The sequence below is a fragment of the Microtus pennsylvanicus genome, chromosome 7 (assembly GCF_037038515.1).
Source record: "Microtus pennsylvanicus isolate mMicPen1 chromosome 7, mMicPen1.hap1, whole genome shotgun sequence".
Taxonomy (NCBI): Eukaryota; Metazoa; Chordata; class Mammalia; order Rodentia; family Cricetidae; genus Microtus; species Microtus pennsylvanicus.
The window spans coordinates 124,948,947-124,967,576 of NC_134585.1; the positions used below are offsets into that span (position 1 = coordinate 124,948,947).

At 39.2% G+C, this 18,630-nt stretch overlaps 1 protein-coding gene across 2 annotated transcripts in view; it reads right to left on the reverse strand.

The window, feature by feature from the left end:
* LOC142853505 (uncharacterized) overlaps nt 1–18,312 on the reverse strand; it is a 35,886-nt gene extending 17,574 nt beyond the window's left edge. The window contains exons 1-2 of one of the 2 annotated variants that reach the window (XM_075978687.1): nt 18,171–18,236; nt 12,219–12,327 (exon numbers count right to left, since the gene is read on the reverse strand). Coding sequence is in view for 1 of the 2 variants with exons in the window: in XM_075978686.1 (XP_075834801.1) it covers nt 18,171–18,197 (27 nt within the window). In the remaining variant the exon portion in view is untranslated. Of the gene's footprint in view, nt 1–12,218; nt 12,328–18,170 lie in introns of both variants that reach the window. The other variant, XM_075978686.1, reaches the window with a different exon arrangement.
* Nucleotides 18,313–18,630: the final 318 nt, after the last annotated feature.

The following is an 18,630-nucleotide window of genomic DNA, read 5'->3' on the forward strand; positions in this document are numbered from 1 at the left end:
TGAGAGGAAGCCCATAACTGACACTGCCTAGATGGCCAGGAACCAGAACTTGAATGGCTCAGAGAACAGAACCAAATAACAGCTGACCAAGAAAAGATATCAATAAAATGATTCTTAACTATTTCCTGCTATAATCATAGGTTGGTACCTGGACTACTTGTTATTAAAGAGGCTTCTTCCAGGGGCTGATGGAAGCCCATCCGAGATCCTTACCCAAACATAAGCTTGAGCTGTAGGGATCTTGTAGAAGGAGGATGTGAGGACTGTAGCATTCAGTGGTTGAGGAAATCAGGAGAACACGGCCCACACAATCAACTACGTAGGGCATATAGTGACTCAAAGAAAACTGATGTAGCAATCACAGAGTCTTCAAGGCTCTGTGCCAGGTCCTCTGCATACATGCTATAGTTTTGCTTGGGTGTTTGTGAAACTCCTAACTGTAGGAGTCATGGCATCTCTGACTCTTTTGTCTGTTCTTAGGACCCTTTTCCTATTGCATTGCCTTGTCTAGCCTTGAAATAAGAGTTTGTGCCTAGTCTTATTACACCTTGCTATAATTTATTTGGCTGATATCCCTCGGAGGTCCACTCTTTTTTTGAAGGGAAAAGGAAGCAATGGAGCTGGGACAATGGGGATTTGGTGGGGGATGGACTGGAATGAGTAGAGGAAGGGGAGAATTGAATCAGGATATATAGAATGAGAGAAGAATAAATACAAATAAAAATAAAATGCATTTAGTCTAAGTTCAATGATCCTTATAATCTGTAGCAGCCCAAACATCACAAATGTCCAAAGTCTCTTCTGACATTTAAGACAATCTCTTGAATGTCACATATTGTAAAATAAAAATAATCTAAAGATTTACAACATATAATGGCACAGGACATATTCCCATTTTAAAAAGCAAGAATACGACTGTGTTACAGCTCCCAACTTAGATAGACTCATGTGTATGTCACACCAGTCAGAAGAACAGATAGGCAGATCACAAGCCCATGAAATTTCCATACTCTCTACATTCCCACAGACACACTCTTCCAGAAACACTACAGCTGCTACCCCCCAAACCATGTACACACCCCTAAATCAGATGCATAGTCTCTGCTCAAGTGCAGGCCACATCAGCCAAAAAAACAGGTAGGGAAACTGAGGTAAAGACTCTCTGCTGGACCAGAACCTATGGAAGTCACAAGAAATTAACATAGGATTCTTGTCTATGCACCTCCTCCATTCTTTTAATAATCCCACTTCACTATCCCCAGTCCCACTTCCCTCCTCTTCTCTGTGTTGTAGCCTTCAACTTGTGTGGAGACCCACACATTATCTGCAAGAAGTCTACGTAGGCTACCTTCCAACTGACATTCCTTATTCCCTCAGTCATCCTCAACACTATCTCCAAATTCCCTACCCTCTCCTCCTCTTTCAGGCCCAAACATGGGCAGACACTCCCTGCTGGAGAAAAGGCCACACCGTCTGTAAGATTTCCAGCCCTAGCTTGGGATGAGAGCACCTATTCAACCATAGGACACATAAAGCAGAAAATTAGAAAGCAAATAGAAACCAAGAAACAAAACACCCACGCAACAAAGACAAACTGAGAAAATGGTAACTAGATCCACAAATTCCTCAACCCCAGATACTTGGACACCAACATAAAAACACAATCAACAACAGCCAGAGCAATAAGTCACTACCAGATTCCAGCTATCCTACTACTGCAGGTCCTGAATATACCAACACAGCTGAAGTACAATTAAGTTAAGACTAACTTTATGAAGATGACAGAAGTTCTTAAAGAAGAAGTAAATGAATCCCTTAAAAAAAAGCAGAGAAAGGATAAATGAAGTATTGGAGAATATTAATGAATATCTTAAAGAAAGCCAAAAAGTAAATGAAGAAACAGTTGACAGAAATGAATGAATCTGTTCAAGACCTTAAAATAGAAATAGGAATAATTAAAAAATATGAACGAAGTAATTATGAAAATGAAAATCTAAGTAATCAAATAAGACCTACAGAGGCATGCTTCACTAAAAGAATACAAGACATTGATCAGAGAATTTCAGACTTTAAAAGCATGATCAAAGAAATGGACATGTTGATCAAAGAAAATGTTAAACCTAAAATTTCCTGAAACATAACATCCAAGAAATCTGAAACACTAGGAAAAGACCAATCCTAAGAATAACAGGAAATAAAGAAGAATCTCACTCCAAAGGCACAGAAAAAATGTCAAAAAAAAATTGTCAAAATCTTTCCCAACTAAAATGACACAGGAGAACACAGGCCACAGAATCAACTAAGTAGGGCTCTTAGGAGCTCACAGAGGCTGAAATAGCAATCATGGAGCCTGTAGGAGTTTGCACCAAGTCCTCTATATATATGTTATCATTTGTAGCTTGCTGTTTTTGTGCAACTCCTAACAGTGGGAGTGGGAATGTCTCTGACTCTTTTGCCTGCTCCTGGAACCGTTTTTCTCCTACTAGATTGACCCATGCAGCCTTTGATATGTGCCTAGTCTAATTTCAATTTGCTATGTATGGCTTTATTGATATCTCTGGGATATCTGTTCTATTCTGAAGGGAAATGAAGACTGAGTGGATCTGGTGGAGAAGGGAGTTGTGGAGAGGACTGAAAGGAATGGAGAGCAGAAAAACTGCAGTTGGGATATATTATAAGAAAAGTGATGTGTGATGTCCTTCTGTATAAGTGTTGCTTTTATTGAGTAATGAATAAAGCTGCTTTGGCCTATGGCAAGGCAGAATATAGCCAGGTTGGAAGAGATATATATAGAGAGAGAATAAGAAGAATACAAGAGATGCCATGTAGCTGCCAAAGCAGAAAGACACCCCAGAACCTTAACAGTAGGCCACAGTCTCATGGCGACACAGAGATTAATAGACATGGGTTAAGATGAAAGAGCGAGTTAATAAGAAGCCTGAGCTAGTAGGCCAAACAGTGGTGTAATTAATATTGTTTCTGTTTGATTATTCAGGTCTGGGTGCCCGGGAAATGAATAAGCAGTCTCTGTTTACAAGAAGAATAAATTTTGAAGAGAGAGAGAGAGAGAGAAATGTGGACACAGTGAGGGAAGATTGGTTCATGGTAACACTAAAACTCAGTTGGGCAAACAACAAACCCTTTAGCTCTTCACCCGACAGGTAGGAATTCATTTTCAAAGAGCTTAGATAGTACTATCTGTATGTAGTTCTCCATGGCAGATATCTCATAGCTTGGGTATCTCAACATCCTATCATCTAAAAATACATCTCTTTTTTCATCTTCACAGCTTCATGCAATAAAGTCTCAATCTCCTCAGTGGTTTCCTGACTGCCAAAATAGATGGATGCAACAGTGCTGAACTGAAATTAAAGAGGAAAATATATGACCTATAAATTTTGCTTTTTTCTTTTTTCCAGAAAAAAAAAATCAACATGGGTTCCACACCCCCCCCCCCCAACACACACAATTTGGCTTCTAAGTTGTTATGCATGCTACCATGCTTGGTTCAAAGTTCCAGCAGCTTCTGCATGAAGTTGCTTTCTCAGATTAGGAATCAAGTTGCATATTCTTTTGAGAAATTGAAGACTTAGATAGATAAAATCTTTCCCTAAGTTACCTTCCTAGGCTTCAAATAATAAGAAGGGCCTTCTCTTTAATGGTTCTAAGCTTCTTGAAATTTTGTCCTCTTTTTCACATCAGGACTTTGAATCTTCCTAGTGTTGTTTTTCTCCACAAAACAGACTTTTCATTTCTATCCACACCACTCATTTTTTCTACTGTAGACCTAAATAAATCATCAGTAATAAACACCCAACAGAATCAATGCTTTGTCCAAGAAATCACCCAATTACTTTTTAATTTTCCCTTACACAACTTCTCAGGGAATGGAGAAAATTGGAATGATTTGGGAAGAAAATATTATACAAATGATCCATAGGTAAATTTTTCATGAAGTCTATTTCCCACTGAAATCCTATAAACTCAAGCTCCACTGTGTGCATTACTCTCAACACCCCCATATTCCTAGTCCTACAGGAATAGTTAATTAAGCTCTGTACAGTTTTCTATGCCTTTTGCCACCTAAAGTCCTAATATCCTCCACATTCCTCCAAAAGACAACGTTCCCACATTCTACCCAGCAACAAAATCACTTTTGGTGTATCACATTTCGACCTAATTTTTTCATTTCTTGCTGTTATTGAATTATCTAAATAAAAGCATGTGAGGTAATAAACAGGTTCTGTAGTAATATGGGGCGGCGGCGGGGCTGCGTCCCCAAACACCCCAGCCGCCTGCCCTGCCCGGCTAGCTTATGCCCCGAAATAATTACACGGACACTGTATTCTTTTAAACACTGCTCTGGCCCATTTCTAATCATCTGTGTAGCGCCCCTAGACAGATGACGCCCAGACGTGTGGCTAACTGAGTCCACAGAAAGCCTGAGAAAGCTTGGAAAAGAATAGAGTGAAGCATGTTTCTTGTGGCAATTTCTCGGGTCTACTCTGCTTGCTAGAGGCAAGCAAGCGCCTCATCTAAGAGAGGCTTCCTGACTCAGCTTCAGCTGCAAAGCCTGCAGCTCATTAAGAGGTCCTGCCACGAAACATTTAAACGGTGTTGATGAAAAGCTGAACACATGCTTTTCGGTTTTCAGCCGTAGCAGGAAAAAAGCTGCGTGTTTAAAAATGCCGGCTTTCTGGGCCATCCTGCCAGGGCAAACACTGACTGTTTGAGGCAGGAGGGCCGGCTACCAAGAGAGGACTTGAGTGTTGTCTGTTGTAGCTCGCTGGCTGGCAGGGACCTTGAAAGGCCATGAGGCTGGAAAGTTAAGGAATGGACTGGATCTAGCTGGCAAAGCCATGCCTTCAGTCCTACTGATATTGCTTGGTAAATTAAAGGCTCTTGTGGTCAGAAAAACAGAGAGAGATACAGTAAAGAGATTCAAAGACAAAGAAAAATTTTAAATGATTTACAGTGTTAAAAATATATGCAGACTAAAAGTTAAAATTCTTAAAGCAAACTTCTGTGACTTCAAGGTGTGGTAGCACACGCCTTTAATCCCAGTGCTTAGAAGGCAGAGATAAACAGATCTCTGTGAGTTCAAGGTGTAGTAGCACACGCCTTTAATCCCAATGCCTGGGAGGCAGAGACAGGCGGATCTCTGAGAGTTCAAAGACAGCCTGGTCTACAGATATACGCTCAAAAAGCAAAGAGTTAACTTAGGACTGTCACAGCTTAGCTTCTTAAGCGCCTAGTGATTTAAAGGCACAAATCAAAAGTGCTCCTGGATAGTAAAAAATTGCAGATTCACAATAGGACAGATTCAGACCACTAAATGAGTCACACTGTTGGATGAATGTACGTAGGCTTGAGAGAGAGAGAGAAGAAAAAGAATATAGAGAATAAAGTTGATGCTTTAAAAAAAAAAGAGTAAAGTCTTTAAAGAGACAGAGTACAGATAGTTATAGATATAAAGAAACATAAGCCACGTAAAAAATGGAAAATTCACAGAGAGTCTGGATTATGTACATTGTGTTTTCTTTAAAATTTTTGACTGTGAAGGAGCTAAGTACAGAGAGACATTTCATTATATGGGCTGCCAAGCTAAACCAGAATGGATATAAGGGTATTACGATTTCAGAATTTGGATCTAAGGATATGATACTTTGGAAAAGAGTTTCTTATTTTGTTTTCACAGAGGATGAGACCCTGTTCATTTCTTCTATTCTGATTTGGTATGATGGACCACGTCCTCCTGAAGGGTTGCTGTGAACATCTTCAGAAAATTGCTTTGCTCAACTGCCAACTGAGATGAAACTAGCACACAGGTTATACCATGAAAGACCTAATTAACGATGCCCCCATTCAGCAGGAAGCAGTTTGGAGAGAAAAAACTGCGCCCATGTTCCCAAAATATTGTTTATAAATGTTCTTTTACATTTAAAGGGGGATATGATATAGATATGAATAATTTGCATTAGTATAGATTTTGCTTTATTGATAGAGATTTACGGTCAATTTTGTTATATGTATGAATGTTTCTGATGTAATTTTTACTTGATAACTGTTTTGTTATATGTAATTTTGCTATGTTAAGGTTAAAGCCTTCCTTTTTTTGTTTAAACAGAAAAAGGGGAAGTGATGTGGGAGTGTCATATATCAATCTGTTGATTTCATTGGCTCTAAGCAATAAAGAAACTGCTAGGCCCATTGGATAGGCCCACCCTTAGGTGGGTGGAGTAAACAGAACAGAATGCCGGGAGGAAGAGGAAGTGAGGTCAGACTCCACAGCTCTGCTCTCCGGAGCAGACGCAGGAGAGACGCCATGCTACCTGCTCCAGGGAAGACGCACACCATGCCCCAGCTCCGACCCAGGATGGACTTAGGCTAGAATCTTCCCGGTAAGCGCACCTAGGGGCGCTACACAGATGATTAGAAACGGGCCAGAGCAGTGTTTAAAAGAATACAGTGTCCGTGTAATTATTTCGGGTAAAGCTAGCCGGGCAGGGCAGGTGGCTTGGGGTTTTGGGGACATAGCCCCGCTGCCGCCCCTATTACTACAAGGTTCTTTGACTGATATTTCCAGATCACAACCCACAACTGTGGAAGCTTAGGATAGAAATTCAAGTTACAAAATGAAGGCAAGAGACACTAAGGAAAAATATTTACTGGTTTTCACTCTTGCTTAGTCACTCTCTCTTGTTCAGCTAGCCTTCTTATCCCTCTCAGTCCCACTTTCTTAGGGTATTGAAACCATCAATGGAAGAGAAGAGCCTTCCCACATGAATCATCAATCAACACATTTTTCCCAAACATAGTAAGTAGCAATTTTGATATGGGCAAAGCCTCAACTGATGTTCTCTCAGACGAGATCATGTTGACAGCTGTAGCTAATTAAGGTAGAGATGATCTTTTAAACACAAAAACAATATATTAACCATATCAAACATGAAGAACTAGAAAACACAGATAGGCCAAGAAATGAGGAAAAGTAAGCCTCTAAGATCAAAAAGAGAAAACTAAAACTGTTTCTCCACAAAAACTTCCTAAACCAAGAAATGCTCAGGGACCTCATAATATAGTAAATTTTCTGGAAAAGAATGATGAAGATCTATAATTTATTAGAGAAACCAATAAATTTAGATGATACTTAATAAAAACAACAATATAGATGGTATCATAGGCAAAATAAGACACAAAGAGAGGCCTACACATACATATTATAGTTCCTTAAACAAGAATCACAAGATACTAACCAAAATTAAATAACAAGAAACCACTGGCCAGCAGTCATCCTGTGTACTCTAGTTCTCTCCTTTGCTGATAATAGAAAATATATTGGGTAAGAAAAGCAATTCCACCAAAATTGGAGAAATTTGCATAAGACTTTCTAATGTTTTAACTTTATAGAGTTTTGATTACTAAAAGGATCCCTTCTCTTATAAAAAGAAAATTATATTGATTAATATCACTTAGGAACAATTTTGTTTCCTGTGACTGAATATTGCCTGTAAGTCTGCATCAGAGTGAGGAAATAAAAACTTTTTCAAACCAAATGCAAGATAACAAACTTTTAAAGAAACAGTGTTTGATTTGTATTATATACCTAAAGCAACTTGTTTTGCTCTAATTGTTTTATGAACCACAACGATTTTTGAAAAGAAGTTTATCCCCACATTTTGTATATGTTTATTTGTGAGAAAGAATGTCTTCCATGTATATACAGGTGACATATAAGAAAAGAGGGTGTCAGATCCTTTGAATCTAGAGTAGAAGGTTGTTCTGAGACTCCCCACTCAGATATTGGGATATGAACAGGCCTAATAATTTCAAGTCACCAAAAACTCTTAAAATATAAACTGGTATGAGCTGAGCAGCACTTTAGCTGTAACACTCTGGTTATCTATGGGGAAAAAACATTTACAAACTTATATAGCTACTATGGAAATCAAAATGGCAGTTCCTTAGAAAATTGGGAATAGATCTACCTCAGGATTCTGTTGTATCAGTCTTGGGCACACAGCCATAGATGATCCATCCTGTAGTTAGGTTTTTACTGTTTTGTTCTTTTGGGAGCCCACCACCCAGCTCCCAAATAAATCACATGAAGGATTATCCTTACCTATGAATGCCCAGCCTTAGCTTGGTTCTAGCCAGCTTTTCTTATTTTAAATTATTCTATCTACCTTTGCCTTTGGGATTTTACCTTTATTCTATATACCTTTCTTTACTTCTTACTCTGTGGCTAACTGTGAAGCTGGGTGGCTGGTCTCTGACATTCTCCTCCTTCTTTCTTGGTCCTCAATCCTTCTCTCTTTCTCCTTTTATTTATTTTCTCTGTCTGGCATCCCAACCTTTCCTTCTATTCCCTAGCTATTGACCATTCAGATCTTTGTTAGACCAATCAGTTGTTTTAGGCAGGCAAAGTAACACAGCTTCACAGAATTAAAAAATGCAACATAAAAGAATGCAACACACTCTTGCATCATTAAACAAATATTCTACAGCATAAATAAATGTAACACACCTTCAATTAATGTTGTACAACATTTCCCCTTTTGCCTAAATAAAAAATGAAAGGTTACAGCTTTTAACTTTCTCCACAGCTGCCATTTCCTTTTCATTAGCATTAAAAATTAAAGTTAAAAAACTACTATGCAATCTATATCTAGGTGTCTTAATTACCCCTTTCTGTTTATTAAGCATATTTTTAGGGGGTCAGATGAAACATTAACTAATTAATCTTTATCAATAAAAATTGGGAGTCAGTTATCAGGGATAAAAACCTGAACGATCAGAGAAACAGTGGAAGTCTATTGATATAAATTTAAGGTCAATTTTGTTAAATGAATCTCTGCTCTTGTTTAAGGTATTATACTTGTTCAGTTCATGTATAGTTAAAAAATACAAATTAATAGATAGCCATTTATAATAGTTAAACTTGTAGCCATGTTAGTTAGGTTTTCTAGATGTACAGAGATATATTTCATATGGATAGGTATTCTTCAAATCTTTCAAAGACATATAGAATATGGCATTTTAAATGTTTTTAAAATTTATGCCTCTTCATGACAGTGAGACATGTCTCCTTCTGGTAGCACCAATTATTTCAGAGGGGTTGATGGGCATTGAAGGAACTTATTATGGAATTTGCCTTCAATGTGACTAGGCTAGCCATTTGGGCAAGAAACTGCTCTTGACTGGATTGCTTGATGGTATGTTGTATAAACTGAACATGCAGGACCTACAGAAAATGACTGATAAAGTTGCCTAAAAAAGGTGAGACAGTTCCTGCTTCATGAAAGAGTCTCCTAGACAATCTGCAAGACACAGAAAAAAAATGACTGAGAAACTGCCAATATAAGTGGAACTGTCTTTGAAATTTTCTGCTTCATTGAAAAGTCTACCAGACACTATGGGCCTCTAGACTGAAGATGGATGCCCTAATGTTACAGAAGAACTTTGGGTGACTGTCCAGGCAGCAAGATGTCTTTGTCAATTCTAGAGTTTTGGAAGTGCTTATAATTAGTTAAGTAATATATATTCTTCTAGAGTCTTTGGTGGAATTAAAGAAGGACCATTTTATTATTATAAAAGATAGATTAGATATAAAACCTTAGACTCACAAAAATAGAATACATGGTAGAGTATTTTTCTTAATTTGCCAAATGTAAATGGACTAAATATTGTAACTATAATTCTTCTTGATATGGTTTTGTTATATGTAATCTTGCTATATCAAAGTTAAAACCTTTCTTTTTATGTAGACAAAATTCCCCTCTGTATGCTGTGAATATGTTTTATTCCCATTGGTTAATAAAGAAACCACTTTGGGCCTATGGTAGCACAGAATAAAAAAAAAGGTGAGAATTCCAAGCAGAGATAGAGGTGAAAAGAAGGCAAAGTCAGGGAGATGCCATGTAGCCACTGAAGGAGACAGATGCTGGATGGAACCTTACTGGTAGGCCACAGCTATGTGGCAATACACAGATGAATTGGGTTAATTTAAGATGTAAAAGTTATTAAATAAGAAGCCTAAGCCATTGGATATGCAGCCTTATAATTAATATAAGTTCTGTATAATTATTATGGGTCTGGATAGTGGGGAAATGACTAAACAACCTCTGTCTATACCAGGATATAATAAAGTTTGCAAGCTATACAGCATACACACAATTAATGTCTAAGTTCAAATGTCCTGGTCCTTAACTTCTAAGGAATTGTACAAAGAAGCACAAATTAGCCTGAATGCTTCACTGCCTGAGGGAATGCAACAGTCTGTCAGGAACTGGGAGGTATATTGTGACCCAGGAACCATGGGCTTTAACCTGAAAATCCTATGACACATGTCTTTCAAGGCAGTTAGGTCAGGCCAACTCCATGGTTCCCTGAAAAGTCTAATGCCCACTAAAATCCTATGACCTTGACCTCCACTGTCTGCCATTACTCTCAACATTCCCTTCGTTTATGTCCTACAAAAACAGCTGATTAAGCTCTTTGTCCAGTTTTCTGATCTCTTCAGCATTTTTATAAGAGTCAACATTTCCAGGTCCTTTGCAGCAAGAAAATTCCCTTTGAATCCCATTTTTGTTTCAACTTTCTTCTGTTGCTGTTATTAAATTATGCAATCAAAAGCAACTCAGGTAATGAACATGTTTATTTGGTTGTTAACCCTATTTCACAGTTCCTCCTTATGAGAGCTTAGGATAGATACCCAAGCTGATAACTAAAGGCAAAACATGTGGAATCATTGTTTTCTGACTTTCCCTCTTGTTTTGGCACTGTCTTGTGCTCAGAGCTTTGTGCTCAGAGATATTGCCAACTCAGTGGAAGAGCCTTCCTATATCAATCAAAATCAACACAATCTCAGATACCTTAATCAGATATTCTTATCTAGGCATACTCTCAATTGGTATTTTCTGAGATCACTCTAAGCAATATCATGCTGATAGCTGAGGCTAATATGCAAGAAGATTTCAAGATCCAAAGGCAATGTACTATTATATCAATAACTTAAGCAGCAAAAACACAAAGATAGATATGCCAGGAAATGGAAAGAAGAAAATGTTTAAGATAAAGAAGATAAAACTAAAACTGTCTCTCCACAGAAACTTTCCAAACAAACAAAAACTCAAGGAACTCATAACATGAGAAATTTGAATAAGAAATTGGTGAGACCATTATTTTCTAGAAAATAAACAATATACTTAAGATAACAATGAAGAAAATTAACAACATAGATTGATAACACTGACAAACAAAGACACAAACACATATTATGCTCCTTTAAATAAAAACTACAAGATTCTAATCAAAATCAAACTCTAAGAAATCAGTGACCAGCCCTCATCCTGTACACTTCTGTTCTTTATCTTTTACCAAAAATAAAAAATGGCTTGGGTGAGGAGGGCTGTTCCACCAAAACTGAAGAGATTCACTTGACACCTTCTCATGTCTTACCTTCATAGAAAATAGTTTTGACTACTAAAAAAACCTCATTTTCTTAGAGTAAAGAAAAGGATGTCTGTTAGGATCACTTAGACACCATTTTGCTTCCCCTGATTGCTGATTGCCTGTAAGTCCGCAATCAGAGGGAGGAAATGAAAACATTTTAAAACAAAATGCAAGATAACAGATTTTTAAAGAATCAGTGAACACCTAAAGCAACTTGTTTTACTCTAATTGCTTTATAAGTCACAAGCACTTTTGAAAACAAGTTTATTGCTATTTTTTGCATATGCTTGGCAATGAGTGAGAATATCTTCCATATATATACAAGTAACATACAAAAAAGGGGTTCAGATGCCCTGGATCTAAAATGCTAGAGTTATGAGCCTCACAACTTGAGTGTAGGTATGAACTCAGGTCAGCTCCAAGATAAATATGTGCTGAGCCACCTGTCAACATCCATAATACCTTTTTTCCAATAAACCAAAAGTCTCTCACAGATTAAGAACAAGAGCAACAAAACCTAAATAAATAAAGAAGTAAATAAATGATCTTTGGAAACATGATGCATCAAAATTAAGATGACGTGTATGGTAAGTTTGCACCATAAATGAATACAGTGCAATGACAATTCCCAACAATTTATAACAGGAAAGCTATTACAAAGCTACATTCATATTGGAAGCACACAGAGTAATCACTGGGATTATCAAAAAATAGGACACAGATTGACATAATATGACTTCTTTCTGGGTGGAGGGGGTACATACCTTTAATCCCAGCACTCAGGAGGCAGAGACAGCAGGATCTCTGTGAGTTTGAAGCTAGTCTTGTCGACACCGTGAGTTCCAGGACAGGCTCCAAAGCTACAGAGAAACCCTGTCTCAGGGAAAACATTACCACAAAGCTGATCAATCAAGAATGTGTATGATATTTGGGAAAGAATAAAGAGGATGGAGAGAAAAAGCCAAGAGCAAAGGCAGGAAAATATAGTCAGCTATTAATCAAAAGACCAAACGAAACAGTCAGGAAACGTGTGATCCTGACCAATGTTACCCAGCTACCTATGATTCTATATGTATGGAAATTAAATAAAGTCTTCACAATTTTCACAAAATTACTTCAATGTGACCCTTAAACTGTTGTTTCTGACCTTCCAGCTACTGTTATTTCTTCCAGAGAGGCCTCATGCTCTAGAGCCCTCTCTGCAAAAAGAGATGATCTACTGCTAAGGTTATGCAGCCCTTAGTCCTCCTTGTGTTTTCAGGTAAACCCAGACACACTGAAGCCCAATCCCAAAACAATATAGAATAACTTCTGCTTCCTGTCAAATGGATTGTAGTGCAAGAATAGATTCTGCTCTATCTACCTGCCCAACACCATAAAAACCTAAGAAACCTCTGTAGCACAGAAACTCCCTTTGTCCCATGGAACTAAACATCACTGAATTACACCATTGCAGCTGGTGGTAGCAGAAAGTTAGAAGCATTTTAATCATGTATTGCTAAAAGACAATCAACATCACCATAGTTCTACCAGCTTTTAAACCATTTGAGACATTTATCAGACAAACTTGAAAGTAGACTGCAATATTCAGAACTTCTAGAAACCAGATTATCAGTTTTCAAATTTTTCTTTCCACTGTACACCAAGAGCATGGCTCTGTATGTACACTGGACAGTGAGATTACAAGCACAATATCCTACCATGCCAGGGCTGCAGAGTCTCCCTCTCCCCGGGAAATCCATACACGGGGAGGCTCAGAAGACAAGGGGCACTGCACAGGTCATTACATAGAGCAACAGAACCACAGTATGGCTCATGGTCCATCCAAATCCCAGCAGAAATTACAGCTCTGAACACCCTACATGCACCATGGCATAGCTTGTGGTCTTCCTTACAATTCATTACAACAAAAGTAGAAAAGAATCCTTGAAAGAACCTGCAACCTACCTGCTTGCTAAGATGTCCAGAGTCCCTCATTGGCTAAGGCCAATTCTGCTGGGCCTCAGAATATTTTCAGCTCCCCTAATGGGTGATCAGAGATCACCAGACAGCGCAGTAATTCCTATTCTGCCCTTCCAGCCCAGTAGACAGGGTTCTAGACCAGAAAGTTTGTATTTTAGTAGACAGTCATCCACTTTCCTAGCACATATCCCATTCCTCATCCAAAGCACAGGGTCCTTTGAATACACCTTCTATTACACACTCAATGTGCAGTGCAGCCAACCTATCATGTCATACCTGGGAAATCCTGCAGCCAAACATGGGTCACATTTACAACCGTTGTTAAAGAAAAATAGGCCATGAATTAGAAGATAATAAGGGGTCATGGTAAAGCGTGGGGACAGGAAAGAGAATGCGGATATGATATAGTTACAATCTCAAAATAATATTTTGAAAAGTTGAAACAGGATTCATGGCCATGTGCTTCAGAAACTAGAGATTAATATTAGAGCACATCAAAGACTTCTCAAACCTTTCATCTCCGGATATATATATATATATTTAAAACCAGTAAAATAACAGTCCTGTTAGACAGTCTACATTTCACTCAGATCTATTTTGGTTGAACTACTGTAACTATAGCAATTTGGTTTTATGAGGTCAGTTCTTTATTTAGATTCTTGATTGCCCTGGCCTGTGGACAACAAGAAATGGCCACCAGGACATTTATGGAGCATCTAAAATTGATTACTGAATTCCTAATTAGGTAATTAGTAAATAGCTAAGCATTGCTAATCTCAACTACTGTTGAAGTAGGAGAGTTCTCAACCACTGTTCTGTCTCTCACTTTCTGCACAGTGAATATACCAGCTTCAAGCTTGACCTATGTACTCAGTTCTTGCACAGATCCCTCTTCATTTATAAGCAAGCACTTAAAAGACTGAGATACTGGAGGTCACTCACTAGCTGGTCTATTTTTCCTTCTCACAAACCAGTCAAGGCCCTGTCCTGAAGGAGTTTCAGAACTATCTACCCAGCACTGGGCAGCAGAGGCAGGATTGAGTGTTTAAAGAAATTTTTAATTACATAGCATGAGGCAACAATATTATAAGCTCATAATCTCCCACACCAGTATGGCAGTCTCCCCCTCCCCCAGGGAATCCACACTCAACAAAGCTCAGAGGCCAAGGGCCACTACCCAGATCACCACACAAACTAACAGAACCTGTCTGGATCATGGTCCGTTCCTTTCCAAGCAGCTAATAGCTCAGCCAACCTGCTCTTTCTGGTCTGCGGACAGTGGCCCCTACATTTACCATTGCATGGCTTTGTGGTCCTCCTCACATCTCCATTCAGCAGAACAAGAGAATCCTGGAAAGAACCTGTAAGCTACCTCCTATGGTGATACTGACTGCCAAGTAGAGTCCTTCATTAGCTAGGACTGCCCAGTTGGGCTTCAAGACATTAGCAGTTAACCTACTGGGTGAACAAAGATCAAATGTCTCAGAGAGCAAAACCCCTCCAGGTTTCCTTCCACATTATGGTGAGACAAGACCCTAATTTATAGTTTACTAAAATCTTCCATTTTCCCAGAGCAATTCCTGTTCTTCCTCCAAGGCACATGGTCCTATGTGTACATATTCTATTACACACTCAATGTCCAGTGTAGTCAACCCTTTACTTCACAGCTGGGAGGTCTTGTAACCAAACCCAGGTCACATTCAAGCAGTGATTGTTAAACAAAAAGAGGCCATGGATTAGAACACAATAAAGGGTCCATGAGAACAGTTGGAAGCTAGAGACAGAGTGAAAATAATGTAATTACAATATCAAAAGAATACGGTTAAAACGTTCAAACAAGCTTCATGGTCATGTGCTCCAGAGACTAGGGATCTGTATTAGAGCACACCAAGTACAACTCACATCATTTCTCTCAGGGTATACAGTCATGTTAGGCAGGACCACACCCTTTTACCCAGTTCTTCTACTTTGCTTGAACTACTGCAACTACAGTAATTTGGTTTAATTATGTTTTTATATAGATTCTTGAATGCAGGGTTTATGGTGTGTCACTAGTCATTGCTAATGACAACTACTGCCCCAGCAGGAAATCTTTCACACTCTTTCTTGCCCATCCCTTTTTCCCTTGTAACTATGCTTGCTTTACGGTTGGTCAGTGAACTAAATTCTTACACCGGTCCTAATTCACTTGTAAATTCACAATAAAATCTAGAGAAGTTGGAGGGTACTCATTCACTGATCTATTTCTCCTTCCCACAGACCAGTCAAGGTCCAGCCTGGTTGGAGTTGCAGGACTATCTTTCTAGCACTGGGTAGCAGAGGCAGGATTAGGTGTTCAAAGCAATTCTCAATTACATAGTGTGAGGCAAGCCTGAGCTACAGGAGACACAGATATAAACCAGTTGCTCTCAATCTTCCTAATGTTGTGACCATTTAAAACAGTTCCTCCTGATGTGTTGAACCCCCAAATATAAAATTATTTTCACTACTACTTCATAACTATATTTTTGTTACTGTTATCAATTATAATACAAAATATCCGTGCTTTCTGATGGTCTTGGTCCAGTCCTGTGATAGGATCATTTGATCCCCCAAAGGAAGCTGTGACCAACAAGGTTAAGAAACCCTGCTCTAGAAGGAGAGAGAGCACAAGCAAGGAACTCAGGACCGCAAGGGGTGCACCCACACACTGAGACAATGGGGATGTTCTACTGGGAACTCACCAAGGCCAGCTGGCCTGGGTCTGGAAAAGCCTGGGATAAAACCAGACTCTCTGAACATAGCGGACAATGAGGACTACTGAGAACTCAAGAACAATGGCAGTGGGTTTCTGATCCTACTGCACGCACTGGCTTTGTGGGAGCCTAGGCAGTTTGGATGCTCAACTTACTAGACCTGGATGGATGTGGGGGTTCCTTGGACTTCCCACAGGACAGGGAACCCTGATTGCTTTTCGGGCTTGGGGGGGGGGGGCTTAATTGGGGGAGGGGGAGGAAAATGGAAGGCGGTGGTGGGGAAGAGACAGAAATCTTTAATAAATAAATTTTAAAAAAAAGAAACCCTGCTCTAAACAGATATAAATAAATAAACAGCACTTAAGAAAGAATGGAATGAAATTCTTAAACTAGGAAACATTGAAAATATAGCAGTAATTCATCTAAAGAAAATGAATGTTAAAAATGATACCAATAATTGATGCTTTAAAATGATAAAAAAAAATAGAACACTTATCTATACTAAATTTGAAATGGAGTAGTCACTTCCATGATAGAGAGAATGCCATTAATAAGAGACTGTATGACTTTGTTCCATGTAAAATGTTAGCTACTGAGTGTTGTGATGTGATGGTGTTACAGTCAATTGCCTGTTTCTCAAACCTTTCAGCTAACTTAACAATGTCAACTAAGATTGTACATATCTGCATAGGAGAGTTCTCTAATTGGAAATGGAATACTTAGTAGTTCAAGCTATCCTCCCTAAATTGTACATCCACCAATTCTGTCTGTCTTCATTCACATGGAAGGAATTAATACCTGCAGGGAAATTACAAAGAAAGTCACTCACCAAGCCCCATCAGTCCTTCTTTATAATGGAGACCCCTGCAGAGCAGTCTGTGACCTAGCCATTATCTAGTCTGTTTCCCCCTACAGTGAACACAGAACAATGTTCCTCCTCTTCTGGTCTGAAGGGAGAAGCCATGCTCCACACACAAATCCTTTCCCTATTCTGCAATGGACAGTCCACTATGTGACTCAAACACAATTTTAGAACTGTGTGGTGCAGCAGACATGTAATCCAAGGTTTAGAGTGTTTAGTCAAGGACAATGCCTTGTGGGGCTACAGACAGGGTTCAAGCATATCTCAATCAAATTAGGAGACCTTGACTCAAAAACACTTTTCAAAAAGACTGGAAATTAATTATAGAATAAATATACGTTTATGGCACAACAGGACTTAATGTTAGTTGTGATCCTGTAATGGCCCCTTAAGCAGCATTTAGAACTCAGTTTTTAATGGACAGATGGGCATTTGTGCTGGTTGTAAATCAGGCTTGTCTCCTTTGTGATGGGAATGTAGCTGGTTAATCCTGGGAAACAAACTTTTATATTTTATCATACTAATCTCTAACAGGTTAGAATACCATTGCCTTTGGGGTATTTGGGATGCAGCTCTCCCTTACCGAAATTCTATTTTGTGACTTAATGTCTCCTAAGAACTGGAAATTCTATTACCATCAATTCTACTCTTCTACAGTTCAGCAGTGGAGTGCTACTCTATACAGAAAATACTGTTTACAAGCTCCACACAATTAACTCCAGATGGATCCTAAACCTAAATATTAAATGTTCCAAGTGAAGAACTTCTGGAAGATACTAGAGGGAACAGAGCTATCTGACTTTGGCAAATCTATGTTCCATTGCGACAATATAAGCACTAAAGGAGCCCACATTTTACAGTGACGTCAACAACAAGGGTATTTCAAAGCACAGTCCCACTCCCAAATCTCTGAGCAGATAAGGATAATAAGTTACTCAGAGGCTGCCAGCCAGCTCAGGAATTTCAAAGATCATGCAGAATCACACAGGATCACACAGACCCTGCTGGGGCATGGAGGACCAGCAGGACCAGGCAGAAACATGATTAACTCTGCATCTGGTCACCGGCTCCCACCCAGCTTAGAGGAGGATGCACCACGCTGTCTCCCAGGGCTCAACTAGCCGCTTCTCCCGGTCTGAGGATAACCCCAAGCTCACCATGTCATGATTTTCCAGCTTGTCCATGCTCCCTGCTCTGTTCCCTGCACTCACGGTAGAACACACAAAACCACTGACGCCGAATTCTCTTCAAAGTCACGCTTGAAAGTGGCCACTGCCGGAAGGATCCCGCACAACTTCTGACTGGCAGGTCATCTGGAGGGCCTGATTGGCTAGTGAGTCCTGAGTGACAAGAGCACCTCCCATAGAGTTATTCTGTGCTTAAAGGCACAGCTCAGCCGGGTGGTGATGGTGGCGGCGCAGGCCTTTAGTCCCAGCCCTTGGGAAGAGGAGGTAAGCGAATCCCCTTGAGTTCTAAACCAGCCTGCCCTTTTTCAGGACAGGCTCCAAAGGTGCAGAGAAACCCTGCCTCGTAAAACTAAAACTAAATTAAAAAATAAATAAATAAATCTGCAAAAGCTAGTTCCAGGAAAGGCTCCAAAGCTACAGAGAAATCCTG